The 16,236-nt window shown below is 38.7% G+C and overlaps 1 protein-coding gene across 1 annotated transcript in view; it reads right to left on the bottom strand.

Moving 5' to 3' along the window:
• fam20cb (FAM20C golgi associated secretory pathway kinase b) overlaps window positions 1–13,416 on the bottom strand; it is a 55,146-nt gene extending 41,730 nt beyond the window's left edge. The window contains exons 1-3 of the mRNA XM_036573057.1: window positions 11,654–13,416; window positions 10,776–10,951; window positions 8,843–8,921 (exon numbers count right to left, since the gene is read on the bottom strand). Coding sequence (XP_036428950.1) covers window positions 8,843–8,921; window positions 10,776–10,951; window positions 11,654–12,207 — 809 coding nt within the window. The 5' untranslated portion in view covers window positions 12,208–13,416. The remainder of the gene's footprint in view (window positions 1–8,842; window positions 8,922–10,775; window positions 10,952–11,653) is intronic.
• Window positions 13,417–16,236: the final 2,820 nt, after the last annotated feature.

Below are 16,236 nucleotides of genomic sequence, written 5' to 3'. Positions count from 1 at the left end.
CCAAAGTGTAGTGATGTCCTGATTCGATCAAGTGGCCAAAGGTGGCATAAATGGTCAATATCTACTACATGCAGCAGTTAGGCGCATTTTCAGAAGCTAACAAAACTGTTTAAATGTCTAAACTGTGGAACTATTTTAAAGTACAAAATAAAAACTACTGTTGATTACCAACATGCCACCAAAAATGTAGAACACAGAGTCTTGCCATGCTTTTCATTTGCAAGTGCAACTGGTTAAAAATGAAAATATCACAGAATTGTTCTGCTTTCAGTGGTTCTCAAACTGATCCTCAGGGCCCCCCAGACAGTCTACATTTTGACTCTATCCCTACGCATTGTGAACCAGATTGGAGCAAAAATGTAAAGCCTGAGGAATGCTTAGGAACCTCTGCATTAGAGACGTGATTCAAATTACTGTTCAAGTATCAAGAGAGTACACTCAAAAACTTCACTACAGGTTTGACAACATTTGAAAATACAGATATGCAAATTACAGCAAAACATCAGAAGTAAAACGGGCATGTGAACACCACCTGTAGCTGCAGTTTTTGAAATTGTGAAAATATTCACAAACAACAGTGCCAAAGTGTAAAGCATAACTACAAATAATAGAAATTCACTGCCTTAGATGACCAACTCTGTTGTTAAAGATATTAGATTTAATGGCACATACCATAGCCTACATACTATAATAAATTTAGTAAGTTTATTTTATGAAAGCTGTTTTAATTTATTGTTTCTTTTTTTATTGTTTTTTTTTTGGCCTAAGCATGTCCTGAATAGCCACATAGCCAAATCATCATGGTCATCAGTCAAATTGGATCATAATCGATATTAAACACTCTACAAAATGGTAATAATTAAAACTAAATATATTAGTCCTGAATATCACATCATGCACACATAAAAATGTTTTATTGTATTAATTGACAGACTTGCTTACAATCTAAATTGTGTCATTGGATTGAATCATTTTTGACTAATCCTTAACAAGGATCAGATCAGGAAAAAATGTAATTGGGACATCCCCACAAAAGAAAGAAAGAGAGAGAGAGAGAAAAAAGTTGAGATTAACTACCTGTGGGCATTTGAATCCAAGGCCAGAGAGATAATTTGTTTTGACTGCAAAAGCTTTCAGTAACTCAAACACAAGCAGCCAGAAAACAAAGAAAAAAAAAAGAAATTGGAGGCTATTCAGATAACCAGTTCACATCCTGCTCTGATCTGCTCTGGAGAGTCTGTGGGCCATCTTGGAGTTCCACAGAGAGAATTGAGCCGCACTTGTTTGAAGCTAAGCTGCACAACAGATGTCTTCAAAGCCTTGTTCAGGGCCATGAGCCTCTCCCTGCACTGACAGTGGCTGACAGGGTTATGGTGCTGCGCTTTTTGTTGTCCTTCAATTATCTATCACACTGCAATGTTTCAGATGGGTTGGTACACAGAGAGGGCCAATTAGAGAGTTTGTCCTACTGCGAAGAGGAAAAAAAAAATCTCTGAGCTCACGCCTGTGCTGTTATAATTAAGACAGATGATCAAAAGTTTTAACAACTGTGAACGCAGTATTTTTACCTTCTGCTTCTTTATCAGCTAATTATTCCCCAAGGAAAGCTCCTCACAGAAACTACAGGTTATAAAATGAATCCGGTTCCACTGCTGTGTGCTCAGTGTGGTCCTAGCTCCTTTGAGACTACAGTAACACACAGTATGTAGGATTTCATGTGTCTTTGGTTAGAGCTATAGGCATTTTTCGACATTTACAGGACATGCTAAAAAAAAGTAACGCGTTAAATTTTCTTGATTCAAATTGAGTCCAAAATTTCCACATGAATAAAGTACATCAACACCATTTTGTCTTTCAATTTACTTTCTTTTGGCAACAACTATTTATGCAATATAGTTTATGTAGTATATTTTATTCATGTGGAAACGATGTACACATTTAAATGAAGTAAATTCAACACAATAGTTTTTTAGTGCAGTGAGGTGGCTCAGTATGTCTCCCAAAAGTCAAGACAAGGTAAGTACTAAGGAAAGCCAATAAAGATACGGATTAGCATTGGCTCATACACCGCGTGGCATTTAAGCCACCATAGATCTCTCCATTTACAAGAAATGACCTTAAGGGCATTCCTTAAGATCTGCCTTTAAGGTCATACCTTGTAAAGGGAGGGATCTACAGAAAGGGTGCATATCATTAACCTTTGGAATGCACAGAACTCTGCAGTTCATCAGCCATTCATAGCCTAATTCATGATGAAGGACATTAGCAAAGCACATGCCTCCAAGACCACAACCAAGACTAAAGCTCTGCTTGCTATTCATATCTTCTCTGCATCTCCTAAAGTTAAACGTGTGCAATATGGCAAAACTATGACATCATGATATCGACAACATGATGATAAATGATACATATTGCAAGTAGCCATTCGAAACAAAACGTGGTATCGCATTTTACAAAGCCAATGTAAAACTCTTTCCATGAAAAGTTTTTTTTTTTTAATTCAACATTGCAAAAACAAACAATTTAAGTCAAAACAGGAAAAAAAATCAAACACTTGGTGAAAATGAATAAAGTAAGTTATAAAGTAACTCTTGAAATCTATTGGCATTCTTCGTGTCCTCTGTAATCATGTGTGATTTCCTCACACCACTGCATCGCACTTTCTCCTGAAGAAATAGTAGTAAGTCACATGGACAAAATAGTAGTAATTCTCATGGATGAAACATTAAGTCTTTCTTATTGCTTGTGGATGTTTTCACTCAACATGGTACATCGTTATGCTATTATTCAGTAGGTCAATCAGGCAGAACCAACTGCCTGTGGTGTGATTTGGAAGATACCCACCTATTCAAGGAACTGTTGTTTATTGGAAATAAAATAAATTAACATTAAATCATTTAGATCCCTAATCCAATCAGATACTTACTGTATACTGAGCAGTTTATGTAGTTACTATACCTATGATTTACTGTATTGTGATGTAATTTATCACTAAAACGATAACGCATTGTCACACTGGCCACCCCTGCTTATAGCTATGCTGCCTTTCATGCAATAGCCAAATCTATAGCAGGCTTTCCATTCAAACGTTTTGCAAATAAACACATTTCTGAAAAGTTGGTAAAAGAAAATGTAAATTAATTAATGTTTTGCATGAATTCCCCTGCGGATGGGGAACAGTTCTGAGAGGACACGATTTTTCGCTCCCACTATGTCAACACAATCTGTTTCCATCACTTTTCCACCTCATCAGAATGAATAACTTCTTTTGGAAAATTTAGGCGTTTTTCTAAATCTCTGGCTTTTTCATCCACAATTTTTTAATGTGCATTTCAAAATCTGCATACAAGAGATCCATGGAAAACCCTCTTATGTTGCCGTATTTCATTTCAACTGCGGTTACAAAGTCCTACCTGGGTTGTGCTGTGTGAAGTCAATGAGAGTGTTCACTTTGCTGGCTGGGAGGTATTTTTATACTTCTGGTTATTGTAGCATGTCACATACAATATTGTGTTTTCTGTCAAAAGCTCAAAATGAAATGACTGCTTGGATGGCAGCTACACTAAAATTGCCAATGATCTGAAGCAAACTACACAGAAGCCAAGGCAACGATCAGCCCTGGCTCGAATCACCTGGGGCACAGCTTTTTTAAAGGCTGGTGCCTTCTCTTTATTCCTTTTTTAATTACAGCCTACATTAAATACCCTTGACTTAGTTTACGTGCCAAATATGTAACTGAATTCACAGGCTTGTCATTTGATAAGGCAGCATTCACCTGAGCATAAAACATATTCCTGGGGAAGTCTTTTATTACAGTTCCTCAGCTGTCAAACAGTCATCTGCGCAGAGCTACACTACGACTCCGCTCATGAAAACATTGAAATCAATGGCGGTGTGTTTTTCCAAAATCTCCTGTTGTGTGACTGCGGAAGTGCTAATTATTTATGAATCAAGTCAGTGCTGGTAAAGCAGTGTGACTCCTATGAAAGACAGCTGAGCTGCAGTAGTCAACCACACAAAGGGATCAACATCAATGGCGCTCCCAATGGAAAGAGATAACAGGCAAACATTCTGCTTTGTTTAGAATCAGCACTCAACATACTGCAATATGCAGCTCTATAATCACATATCAAATGTACTTTAATTATGCCTACCTATGGACCTATCTATTTAATTATGGACCTATCTATGCCCTGCCCACAAATAACAACAGTTGCAAAGTCGGACATGCTTTACCAAAATGCTGACGAAAATCCCCATTAAAGAAATTATAATGATCTTTGTTTAGGGTTTCCACTATGGGTGGGTGATATGGCAAAAATATTGCAACACAATACTTTTTCACGATACATGACGTTTCACAACATTTTGACACATGGACACAATGTACTAGTAGTTATATATTTAAAAACTGCTATCAAAAACAGGGTGTATTGCTATCTATTTAACATTTTACATTCTGTGCTGCACTAAATTCCAATTAAACAGAAGCAACTATGCTTTCTTTCTAATGAAACATGCGGCCGGTAAGTATTGACGATATCCATGATATGCTCAGAGAAGCACAGTTTCTAGCTCTAACAAAATTTATCATGATAACAATAAAATAATGTCATACTGCCCACCTTTATTTTCCAGTTAAAAAAGCTACACTACCAAGCTGGGCTATGCTGTTGTATCTAATGAAAACTAGAAAGCTGTAGACACCATGCTAACATTAGCATCATTACTTGACAAAAAAACTACACTCAAGCTACCCTGTCTAGATTGGGTGTAATGATATGAAATTAACCCCTTAAATGGCCAGGGCCCGCAGGTTGGCCAGAAGTTGTATTTCACATTTATATAACCTGAGAAAGTCCCTGTTTTCCTGAATAACAAGACTTAGTATGTAATAAGCCTGAGATTTTAAGGGGTTAATACACTCTATAATGAAAATTCTAACAGGTTTTCAATCTTGTAACAGTTGCTATGAAAGAACAAATTTGTGGGTAATGCACATATAGGTCAATTATTACTCATGAACAGAGGCCTGAAATTTTGGTCCAAACTTAAATACAGCCTATCCAAGCTCTCTCCGACCTGACACACGGCATTGTGGTCTGAGTCCGAACCTGATGTGACCTAGCCCACAACATCAAGAGCCCCAAAATAACCCAAACCAACAAATTTCTGTCTGAAAAATTCCGTCTGTTCTAATGAAAGCAGTCATTTGATCATGGATAAATAAAATAAAAAATAACATAAAATAAGATGATATTAAAAAAAAATCAAGATTAGTTTACTCTTTCAATTTTAAGTTTAAACTTGTATGATATTTCAGACCAGTATTTTGTGTCGTATTTATTGTACGCAAAGAAAGCAGACAGTTAACATAACTAAAATATCTGCATTTTTTCATTTTACTGCATTTGTAACCTTACATAAAAATGTGACATTTCAGTATGATACTAACCCAGGTGGATTTAGTCCTAATTTCTGCATTTTATAAATATATCAACAGTGCTATTGCCATCGGCAGATGCCACACATGGAAAATATCACCGGCATTGGCCCACAGTTCCCATATCAGTGCATTCCTCAGTTTTCTGATATACATGCATATTCACAATTTCTTACGCTACTCTATGCACATAACTGGAATTAAGCATACCATTTGGCAATATTTATTATTTGGGAATGTTCACATCCACCATAACAGATAAGTTATACCAGTACAGAGGCAGAAGAACTTGTGAGGAACCTGTGTTCTTCATCACTCAGTATGAACCAGGCCTATGTCCTGCACATACTTACTAAAAATTAGCTGTCCAATGTCAAGATTAATTTCCTCTTTAACTAATTTATTCATCAAGCAATGCTTCTGGCCAACTCTAAATCTGTTAAAATTGAGAGGTGGACTGTGAGAACCTGAACATGAACCCAACCTGAGCATGACACATATTTGGAAAAACATCCGACCATGGACAAACATGACGTAAGCAGTTGGGTCCTGTCAGGTTTGGACAAACATTTCAAGCTTTACTTATGTAGGCTACAAGAGGAAACTTTTGTGTGGGCAAAAAAGAGTGTGTTATATAGCAGATGTGCGCCAGTCATGTGGCATCTAGAGGAAGATGTCAAACAATGGAGGCACAGGAGAACAACTGTATTATTGTGTCTCTGTCTCTTTGTTTCACAGAAGAGGCACGGCCATTCTGAAGAAATACCTCAGAAAGTTTTAGCTATTGAAGTAATGAAACTCTCAATGACTCATTGCTTCTCTGTTAACAGCAGCATATTGTTATTTTTGTCCTAATTTTACTATAGAATGAGTGATTTCAATCAGGCATATATGACTACAACTAGCCCTCTCATAATTTAATATCCTATCAGTCCAATCTCCAACTTGTTTGATGCATTTTTGCAATCTTGGGTGTCATGTAGCATCACTGCTGCTGTTCAGATGCCTTAAAGGGATAGTTCAGTCAAAAAGCTCATGTTGCTAATAACCAATGAAAAAAACAGGCACTAGTTAGCATTATGATACTACAAATGATACTACAAGCTTCTCTTCACTGTTAGCCACATTAGCATGTTAAGTCAAGCTATTCCTTTAAAGCTGCTGCAGGAAAAAAGTTCCTGGAGGAAACAATTCCACTGAGTAATGTCACACTCAAAGCCTTTCAGGGGATTTCAGTTCATTATGCAATCACTTGAGGCCAAGCTGAAGTGAACTATCACTGTACGGCAAACATGAGCATGCAAGCATGAATCATCTTTAGCAGCCTGATTCACTGCACCACATATGTTGCAAGTAGGCATGTCTATACTGGAAGGGTTGAAGAAATGGGGTAAGTTCTGCTTCTGTTTCAGACTGTGGGTGAGAAATCTGGGTAGACAGGCGGATGTAAGCTGCTGTTTGGTCATGCTGGAGGAGTTGTGGATTTGATTTGACTGGCAAAGTTACAGGATGTGGAAGGATGACAGTAGCTCTGCCTGGTCATCTCTGCAGTTCATTTAAAACTAAAAAAAATTAATGATTCACTCACCCCATGCTGCTCAATCTAATGCTGTTCAACTATTGCCTTCTCCAAGAAACACACACTCTTAAAAATGAAGGTTCCTAAATGGTTCTTTGCATGGATGTGCAGTTGTCAAAAAAACCTTCACTTTGTTTAAAACCTTTAAAGCGGTTCTTCTATGGTATCTCTGCTTCATCTTTAAGAGTGTACAAGCTGGATCTTCAACAATGAATAATATCAAAACATCCTGAACTTTTGCTGAAAACATACACCAGTGTATTATGAGATGTTTTTTGAAATGACTTATCTTAAAAATAAAGCCATTGGAAAGAGGTCTGGCTTCCAGGGGAAGTGAGACTAGCTTGTTTGCTTTGTGCTAATTATAGCAGCACCAGACTGCATGCAGATCCTTGCACTCTAATAACATTTATCTATGTAGCTTCTCACTAAAGGCCCATTGTTCTCATCTGTCCTAAATATTCCCAAAGCACAAACCCAACACATCGCCTGTGGGAGACATATTTGTTTTACTCAAATGGCTGCATGCAATATGTAACCTGATGTATATTCTTACTCAAATGCAGGTGTATAAACACAGATAGTGACTATTTACAGCTATGTTTAGAAGACATATTTTTCACATCCATTTTGTTTTTAACTGACTCAACATATCTAATTATGTGAAAAAGCAGACAAAACATGGTCCTCACTAAAAATATCAGAGTCCAAAAAGAAGGTGTATTATGTGCAGGACTGACAGCAACAAATCTGAGTTGACCGCTTTCATAAAGTGCATTTAGTCCAAATTTATACATTTTATAAATGTTTACGTATCAGCAGTGCTATCGCCATGGGCAGATACCGTATATGGAAAGTCCCAGACATCGACATTGGCCTACAATGTCCATATCGGTGCATTCCTCAGTTTTCCGAAGTACACACATATTCACAAATTCTAACGCTAGGCTATGCACGTAAATGGAATTAAGCATACCATTTGGCAGTATTTATTATATGGGAATATTTACATCCATGATAAGAGAGGAGTATAGCACTACAGAGGCAGAAGAACTCAAGCAAAACCTGTGTTCTTACATCCCTCACTATCAACCAGGCCTATGTCCTGCAAATACTACTGTTGCAGAAGCCCAAATTGCTCAATGTGGAGCTACATAATCCAGCTAGGCTACACCACTGTGAGAGAAGAGAATGACTGTAAAATACTGTCTCACCAGCAAGGCCACCTGCACTGTCTACTGAACAGAACTAAGAGTAGCAACTTGCACAAGCAGATAGAAATGCATCTGACAGTGAGATGATATAGTTGCTGCCATTTATAGCTTCAGAAAATTACAGGGAGCCTACTATTATTTGCTCAGAGGGGGATGTCAAATCCACAAACAGTAACCCTCCTATTGTGGCTTTTATTTTTGATTAGAAATGAACCACCCCCTGTAACCCTCTTTGAAGGCAACTATAAATCCTCTATTAGAGGCCCAGATCCAAGCACGTCACTAAATGCATATAAAAAAACGTGTCCAAATTACATGGAGCAACAGTGCTAAAACTGTACCTCCCAAAACAATGGGGGTACAGATTTTACATGGTAGAAATGGTCTGAAGTGGCAGGATAAACTCTACTGAAATAGCTTGCCAAAGCAGAAACACTTCTGCTCAACCCACACAACACACATAAAACACTGTGTCATGAATTCCAAACAGAATCAAGATGCAGTGGTAACTCTAACACCGTTATTTTTGTTTAATAACGTAAAATTCACTTCTTTTCCATGACACACATTAACACGATGACATCAAAAATCATCAAATGTACTTACTTCATAGGTTTGAAGAGTGCCTGGCCATAGTTTTGGAATGTCATGATGAGCTTCAGCTGAGTGCCTCCAGATTTCATGGCTGCAAAAATACAAAAAAACAAAAAACAAAATGAGAAAACAGGGTGATGCTATAGCCAAAACTGACAGTCTCATTCTTAACACTGGCTGTACATTGTGAAACTTTCATATTACTAGTTAAGCTGTTTGCAAGTTGTGTGAAGCATGACTGAATTTTTGTTTTGTATAACTCATTTAAATTTGCTTATTATACTAGTTAGCAGGATTAGCTAGTATTTTTCATGTATCAGATCTGTCTTGTCCTCATGAAATCATATATGATGTGTTATTTAGCCCACATTTGTATCTTTGTTTAATTTTTATGTCAACAGAGCAACACATCAGTAACCAGGCTACATAGAACAAGATCGGCTACAGCAGGCTTACAAAGCAGGACTAAGCTGGCAGCCATATGAACAGCTACCATGATATCATTAGGTGGCTAATAAAACTAACTAGTTACAAACAAAAAAGCTACAATATTCAATGAAAATGTTTTGTTTTTTTGTCCACAATGTGTCAGCAAGTCGAAACGGTTGAGACAGTTGTCGGCAAGTTGAGATGGTTGCAGCTACTGTAGATCAGTTTCAAACCAGTTTTAAATCAGTTGCAAGAGGCTTTACATTATGGAACGTAAGTGACATTGATTTTCAGGTGAGTTTCAAGCAACTAAACTTTTACCATGTAAAGCCAGCTTGACACTGACCTAAGTAGTAGCTGGAAGAAGTGTAAGTCAATGGGAATACGCATTCAGGGCAGACAGTTATTGCCTGTTATTAAAGTCAAAAGATGCTGCTTGCCTCCCCTCATAGTGCAGATAGCACATCACCTGTATCTGATTACATGAGGTTGAAAACAAAAATGCAATAAGTGTGTTTTGGATGGACACACTGTTCCTTTGGGAAGAGCTGATAAGGACTTAGCACAAGGGCCTCTGTGTACAGAATAGCTAAGGGAAAAGAAAACAGAGACACTGAGGAAAAGTAACTAGACAGGCTATTAAACCTGACCGAGTTTTGATTACGAAAATGTCCTTCTTTTCCCCACAGAGAAAGAATAACCGTATCTGATGGCATCTGTTTGATCTCTTTGATTTTCCCTTGTATACAATAAATTAGTCAACTATAATCTGTTCGATTCAAGAATGTGTGTGGGCTCTGCCGAAATCACACCCCAACAATCACTGTTAGATTTTGTATAAGACAGTACAACCAGGCCAACAGTTGTTGTACTTTAAACTGTGCATTCTTCTTGACTGAATACCTTTGAGGGTTAGGTCTAAAAATCAAACTGTGGTTTGGATGTGGTATTTAAAGAGAAGGAGCCAAAAAACCTACATTTACACAAACAAAAAGCACTGATAAAACTAAAAAAGGCAACATGAGTTTATACAGATATAAATAAAAAATCTGTCACAATTTAAGGTCTGACAACTATTTCTTTTTTTTTGTTTTTTGTCACAGCACGCATGAAATCTTGTAACTGCCAGCCAGCAGCTGTGGCTAACCAAAAGGACTGCATAATATGGACAAAATGCTCCAATCATATTATGCTTATATTGCTATATATTGTGATTGCTATACACCTTGCAATATATTACAAACACATCACTGAACCCTTAGTGACAGGGTCAAAGATTAGATTAAAAGCAGAGTGAATTAAAGACTGTATTATTTTTAACACATTTTTACTCATATGAATGGCTTGATTCAGCCAAACACTCAAAGACCATCTATGATTGATCAGGATGCTCACGGCATATGCCATGATTAAACAGAAGCTCGTTTGCATGTTGCAGACTCCTTGGATATCAGCACAGCAGAGGCCAATATCTCAATGAAGATGAACAAACCATATATTGTGCAGCCCTACTTACCAACGCTGGTGATTCTCTGGGTAACCAGGTCCTTGAGCATGGCATCAATGACCGGATTGTGTCTGGAGTAGAGCTCATAGCGATTTATCCCGATGTGGAAACGGAGCCAGTTTGGATAAGAATCTGAGGAGAGATCACCTGTAGGAGCATAATCTCCATCCTTCTCCTGCCCATGCCTGTGGAGAGAACACACATGTGCACACTCATTTGATAGAAGCAGTAGTGGATCTGCTGTACAGTCCTGATTGACTATGTTCAAAACTGAGGACGCATATTAAACATTAAATTAAACAACTCACAAGCCAAGAGACAGGCCTTGGAGATCTAGAATATACAGTGTAACAGTCTAGAGGCCAGAGATACTGTAATCATTTCTGAATAAGGGATTGTGCCATTATTATTATTATTACTTAGCTACTCATCATTTTCACTATCATTAGAAAAGGTTAGTACTATATAGTGATATAATAGTACTTTTTTGTATTTTCCTATTTTTAAGTATTAATTATGGTTTTATCATGATATGTTAATAATGTTTTTATAGCAAATATGCTTGATTTAAAACGTGACCACAAAATAAATTAACAATTTGTATTTTATATACTAATTATGTGTATGCATTATACTTGGAATTGACAAATGTGTACTTGCCCTATAAATAATAAATGTCATGAGTCTTTAATGTTTATTTGTTTATTGGCAAAAGATGTATAGGGAGAGAGATGGAGAAAAAAGGGAGAGAAAAAAGTAGAAAGAGAGAAACAAACAGAACATAGATGGATAGATAGATAGATAGATACAGAGAGAGAGAGAGATAGAGAGAGGGAGAGAGAGAGAGAGAGACAGAGAGAGAGAGAAAGAGATTGGGGACTACTGACCACTCTTGGTTCTCTGCAGCTTTGGGGTCAAATCTGATATCAGTGTTGACGTTGAACAGAGTGTCTTCCTCGGTCAGTGTGGGCAGAGGTCTCTTATAGAGCGGGTGCTCGAACAGCGCGTGCAGTCTAGAGCCTTTAGCCGTTGGTCTCCTGCTGAAGGCGGTCTCATGGTCTCCTCTCCTCTCGTGGCCTTCCAGTCGTGGCCGTGCGCGTTGATCCTGCTGCTGCTGATGATTCTGATGCTGATTGTCCACTCTGCTGGGCGCCTCGGCCGTGCTGGCCTTCTCGCGCGAGTGTGAGGTCAGGTTGGAGCCTGGCTCGCTGCTGAAGTCCTGCAGCAGCCTGAGCGTATGTTTATTGGGCCACGCGGCCCATCCGGGCGCTTCTTCGCCAGGGCCGCGCGGGCACGAGCACGCGGGGGTCTGCGGTGATCTGCTGCTCGTGCTGCTGTTACGCCTCTCCAACCGGGGCAACAGATCGATGACGATGTGCACGCTGCAGGCCACAAGAAAGACGGTGAGTATGAGCACGCGGAACCTGCGGAACAGGATCATGTCTGCGCGGTACGGGAGCGCGAGCGCGCGCACTAACACATGGCACAGAGAGCGCACAAGGCGCGCGCCCACCCTCAGCGGCAGCGCGAGCGCGCACGGGCCATGCTGCTGCTGTTGATGATGATGGTGATGGTGCACGCTCTCCAGGATCGAGAGAGAGAGGGAGAAATGCCTTTTAAATACTCTCAGCTCAAACACAGCGTCCAGCTGGGAGCGGTTTATAATCCAGGGCGAGACGAGTCTTGGACAATCTTGAGGGCAGGTGGAAAGAGGAGGGGTAGGAGGAGGAGGCTGGAGACATCGACAGATTTGGTTGGACGGAACAGCGTCTAAACGTGCACCATGTTCAAGTATTGGTAAGTTTTGGAGAAAAGTGTAAAAGCGAAGACGTGGAGCTCCATTTTTCAGCCTGTATATTGCAATGGGACTGGTAGACTCACCGGAAGAAAAAGAGGCAAATATTCGCACTTCAGTGCCTGACTGAGGCAGCTGTGGACACTTAAGTATGAAAGTTCAGTTCACTCTGAAACAAAAACGAGGGATTGATTAGCCGTTGACTGTTTAAGTCAGTCCGTTAGTTTAGCCGTTGACCTTTTAGAGAAAAAGCTAACGTTAGGTAAAACGTTAATATAGGTAGTTAATCTCTTTCACGTTGACTCTTTCAACTGAATTTCACTTTAACACTTTAGCGATATAGCTAGCTAGTTCAGTCCGTTGGATTAGCTGTTGACTTTGCTAAGTCCGCGGGTTTAGCCGTTGACTCTTAAGAGAAATAGCTAGCTAGGTCAGTTCGTTTGTTTAACGGTTGACTCTGTTCGTTGGTTTAGCCGTTGACTGTAGTTCTGTCCGTTGGTTTTGCCGTTGACTCTGTAGTTCTGTCCTTTGTTTTAGCCGTTGATTCTGTAGTTCTGTCCGTTTGTTGGGTCTATAGCTGAGTCCGTTTCTGTATCCACAAAAATCAAGGCTTGTTTAGCGCGCGAGTGCGATGCTAGCCGTTAATCAGCTCGAGCAGGCTGAGGAAGAGAAGCGCTGCATTTCTCCTCGAGCAGAGCCACACACGCGCCCAAAGAGTTTTACATTTCTCACGCGCAAATTTAGAAGACGTCGTCGAGTAGAAAAGCAGCGCTAAGAGGATGAGAATGTTTCTGTCCGTCCACAGTTGCTGCTCTGCCCGAGTGACCGCTTCCCCGGACTGTGCTGCTGTTTGGGTGGGTGGGTGGGTGTGAGTGTGTATATGGTGGAGCCGCTCGGTCCAGCCTCGCTCCAGCGTCACTCAGACGGGATTGGCTGAATCTTCTCCCACAAGAAACACAAGCTTTAAGGACAGAGATCAGACAGGCAGGGCTTAATTCTGCAACGCCAATCTGCACAAGAAGAGGGCGTCTCACCCACATTCTCTCACACTGTTAGTCTCTGAAAAGGTCAGTAAAAGGCTCTTTTGGAGCTCTCTTGACTCCGAATCCTTTTCGCCCATGTGTAAGATATATCGTATATACGCATATATTGTATATCTTTTATATAATAAATGTGTATTCTTTACTTCTTTACTGTACACAATACTGTGCAGAAGCGCGGGATCACCATCCCTTTTGTTTATTTAATTTCCTGTCAAAACAGGTCTTAAGTGCAAGTTGTTGTTTTTTCAGTACATGGACAAAAAGGGGAACATATTTAACCAGAAATGACACAAAATCCTACAGCACTAAGTACAATATCGAATCTGTCAGTGTTTAATTAGTCCACTCCCTACTTTAGTGCACACTGCTGCCACTTTAACTCTTCCATCCTTTCAGTCTTAAGATCAGCAAATTTAGTAAAATTACTGTGTCCTCCCAATAAAAGCTGTTCGTAAAGGAGACATTGACATTGCTACCCTTCACACAAAAACATTCACACAAGCAGCTACTTAAACACACCTCAGCTGCTTTGCAAAATGTGTGTCTAAAATGGTTAAAAGTGATATTTCTGAAGAGGGTAGATATGAGACAATCCAGTTGTATGAGGAAGAAGATGTCAGAGGAAAATAAGTAAACATTTGTTGAGCTGTAGTTAAAAACCTGTTAAAAGATATATAGAAAACAACGACAGACGATCTGGTAGACCACCAGAAGAGTCACTATCAGAGAAATAGTACTGAAAGTTTTCATCTTTGAGTTACAGGAGAAAATCAAGCTCCACTCTTGCTTCAGATCTGAAAGAATCCACAGGTGTTTCTGTCCATCTTTCCGCTGTGAGAAGACAACTCAATGCTATGGGGCTGAAAGGATATTTAAACTGAAAAAATGGTGCTTTGGATTGGCATGATTATAAAGTGCCAAGTGGTTGTGCACCTGTATGGTAGATGCTTCTGATAAAATCACCAGTGAGTGTAGATAATGGTAGGACTACCTAATAAACTACCTAATATATATATAGACCATTTTACTGACATGGTTCAAAGTCAGAATTAAAAGCACACTTAAACTAACTTGGACTTTAGAGTAAAATCCTTTTGTTTTCAATAACCTTATGCCTTAATTATGTTAATTTTATTAACATAAATGATTGAATCATTGTGTCACTACCAAAACAATCATAACACTTACAAAACTTTAACAAATGTTTTGGTAGTGACAATTTTAGCTAATTTTGAGCATAACTTATAACAATAGCCAGTACATGACTAGCAAACACAGATTTGTACACACATAAAATCATAATATTTTTCATTAAAACACAAAAATTGACATGACATGAAAACATGGTACAGCATTTTCTGAATAAAGTTTTTTTATTGAAAAATTAAACTCTTGATAAAAACTAAATCTTTCTAAATCTTTTAAAACTTACAAACTTACAACATTGAATTATTTAAAGTAACTCACATTCAGAATCCTGTACTTGAGCTCCCTAATTTCCAGTATGTGTGTTATGTAGAGCTGATAAGAACAGTTGAAACCAGCAGCACTGCCCTGGCACAGATGATCAGTTGTGATGTGAAAAAAAAGGAAAAACACAACAAATGTTGAAAGGTTAAGGTTCGCATTTTTGCACCGCATCCAGCAAAAGCCCAGCTGTTATGGAAACAGCTTCAGAGACATGGAAAGTTATTGAACACTAGAGGACACAGATTAGATTTCCACAGGTAGGATATTTTTTGAAAGGGTCCAGATCTTGGAAAAGCAAATTTTCTTCACTTTTGTGAAATGAAAGTTTTATGTAGTATATAAATATTGTTACATTTTGAAAACATACCATTCACTCCCCACTTCATACAGTCCATAAATAGGAACCAAGCTGCAGAACAACCCATTTTGAATACACTAACACAAAACCCAGTGTATTTACATATACCTGGCTGTTCAGTCTACAGCAGTTTAGCTCTGTCCATTCACAAGTTATAGAGAGTGTTTCACATCGGGCTGCTTTTTGAATGAGGCACAAAACAGGGCAGCCAATCAGAAGAGAGCTCATTTTTATATATCAACATTAAAGACACAGTAAAAGCAGCATGTTGAACTGTAAGGGATAAAGCAAGGTTAGATAATGGTAATGTAAAGATTAAAAGTGGTCATAAATCCACACAAACATCATATGACCTCTTCTCACTTGTATTGTAGACAAGGACAGTTTTTCCCACACAAATGTAACATGTTGCACTAATATTTTTAATCAGAAATTACAATTCAAACGAGTTGTTCCTGCTACCCTTTTGTTTTTGCTTATACTGGAACTGCATTATATTATTTGACAAAGCAAATTTGAACATCGTTTCATTTGAGCGGAGGAAAAAGCATGAAGTCAAAATTGTGGTTCTGTCTTACCTTTCAATGTTCATCAATCAATCAAAATTTTGAATAATGTTTTTTTTTTTTAATTAAATTTGTATGCACCCCCCTTACAGTTACAATATGTAATATGTAGTGGAGTATGTGTTTCAGTACATTGCAATATTAGTTGTGTTTGAGTTCTGAGAGATGTTTACCAAAGGTTGCATTGTAAAAGACCTCAGTCAGCAGACAGTATCCTGATATGTTTTCCTCGGTGTGC

Source organism: Colossoma macropomum, unplaced genomic scaffold (genome assembly GCF_904425465.1).
Source record: "Colossoma macropomum unplaced genomic scaffold, Colossoma_macropomum, whole genome shotgun sequence".
NCBI classification, from domain to species: Eukaryota; Metazoa; Chordata; class Actinopteri; order Characiformes; family Serrasalmidae; genus Colossoma; species Colossoma macropomum.
Note: the sequence above shows the minus strand (reverse complement) of the source record. Positions and strands in the feature narration are given on the sequence as shown.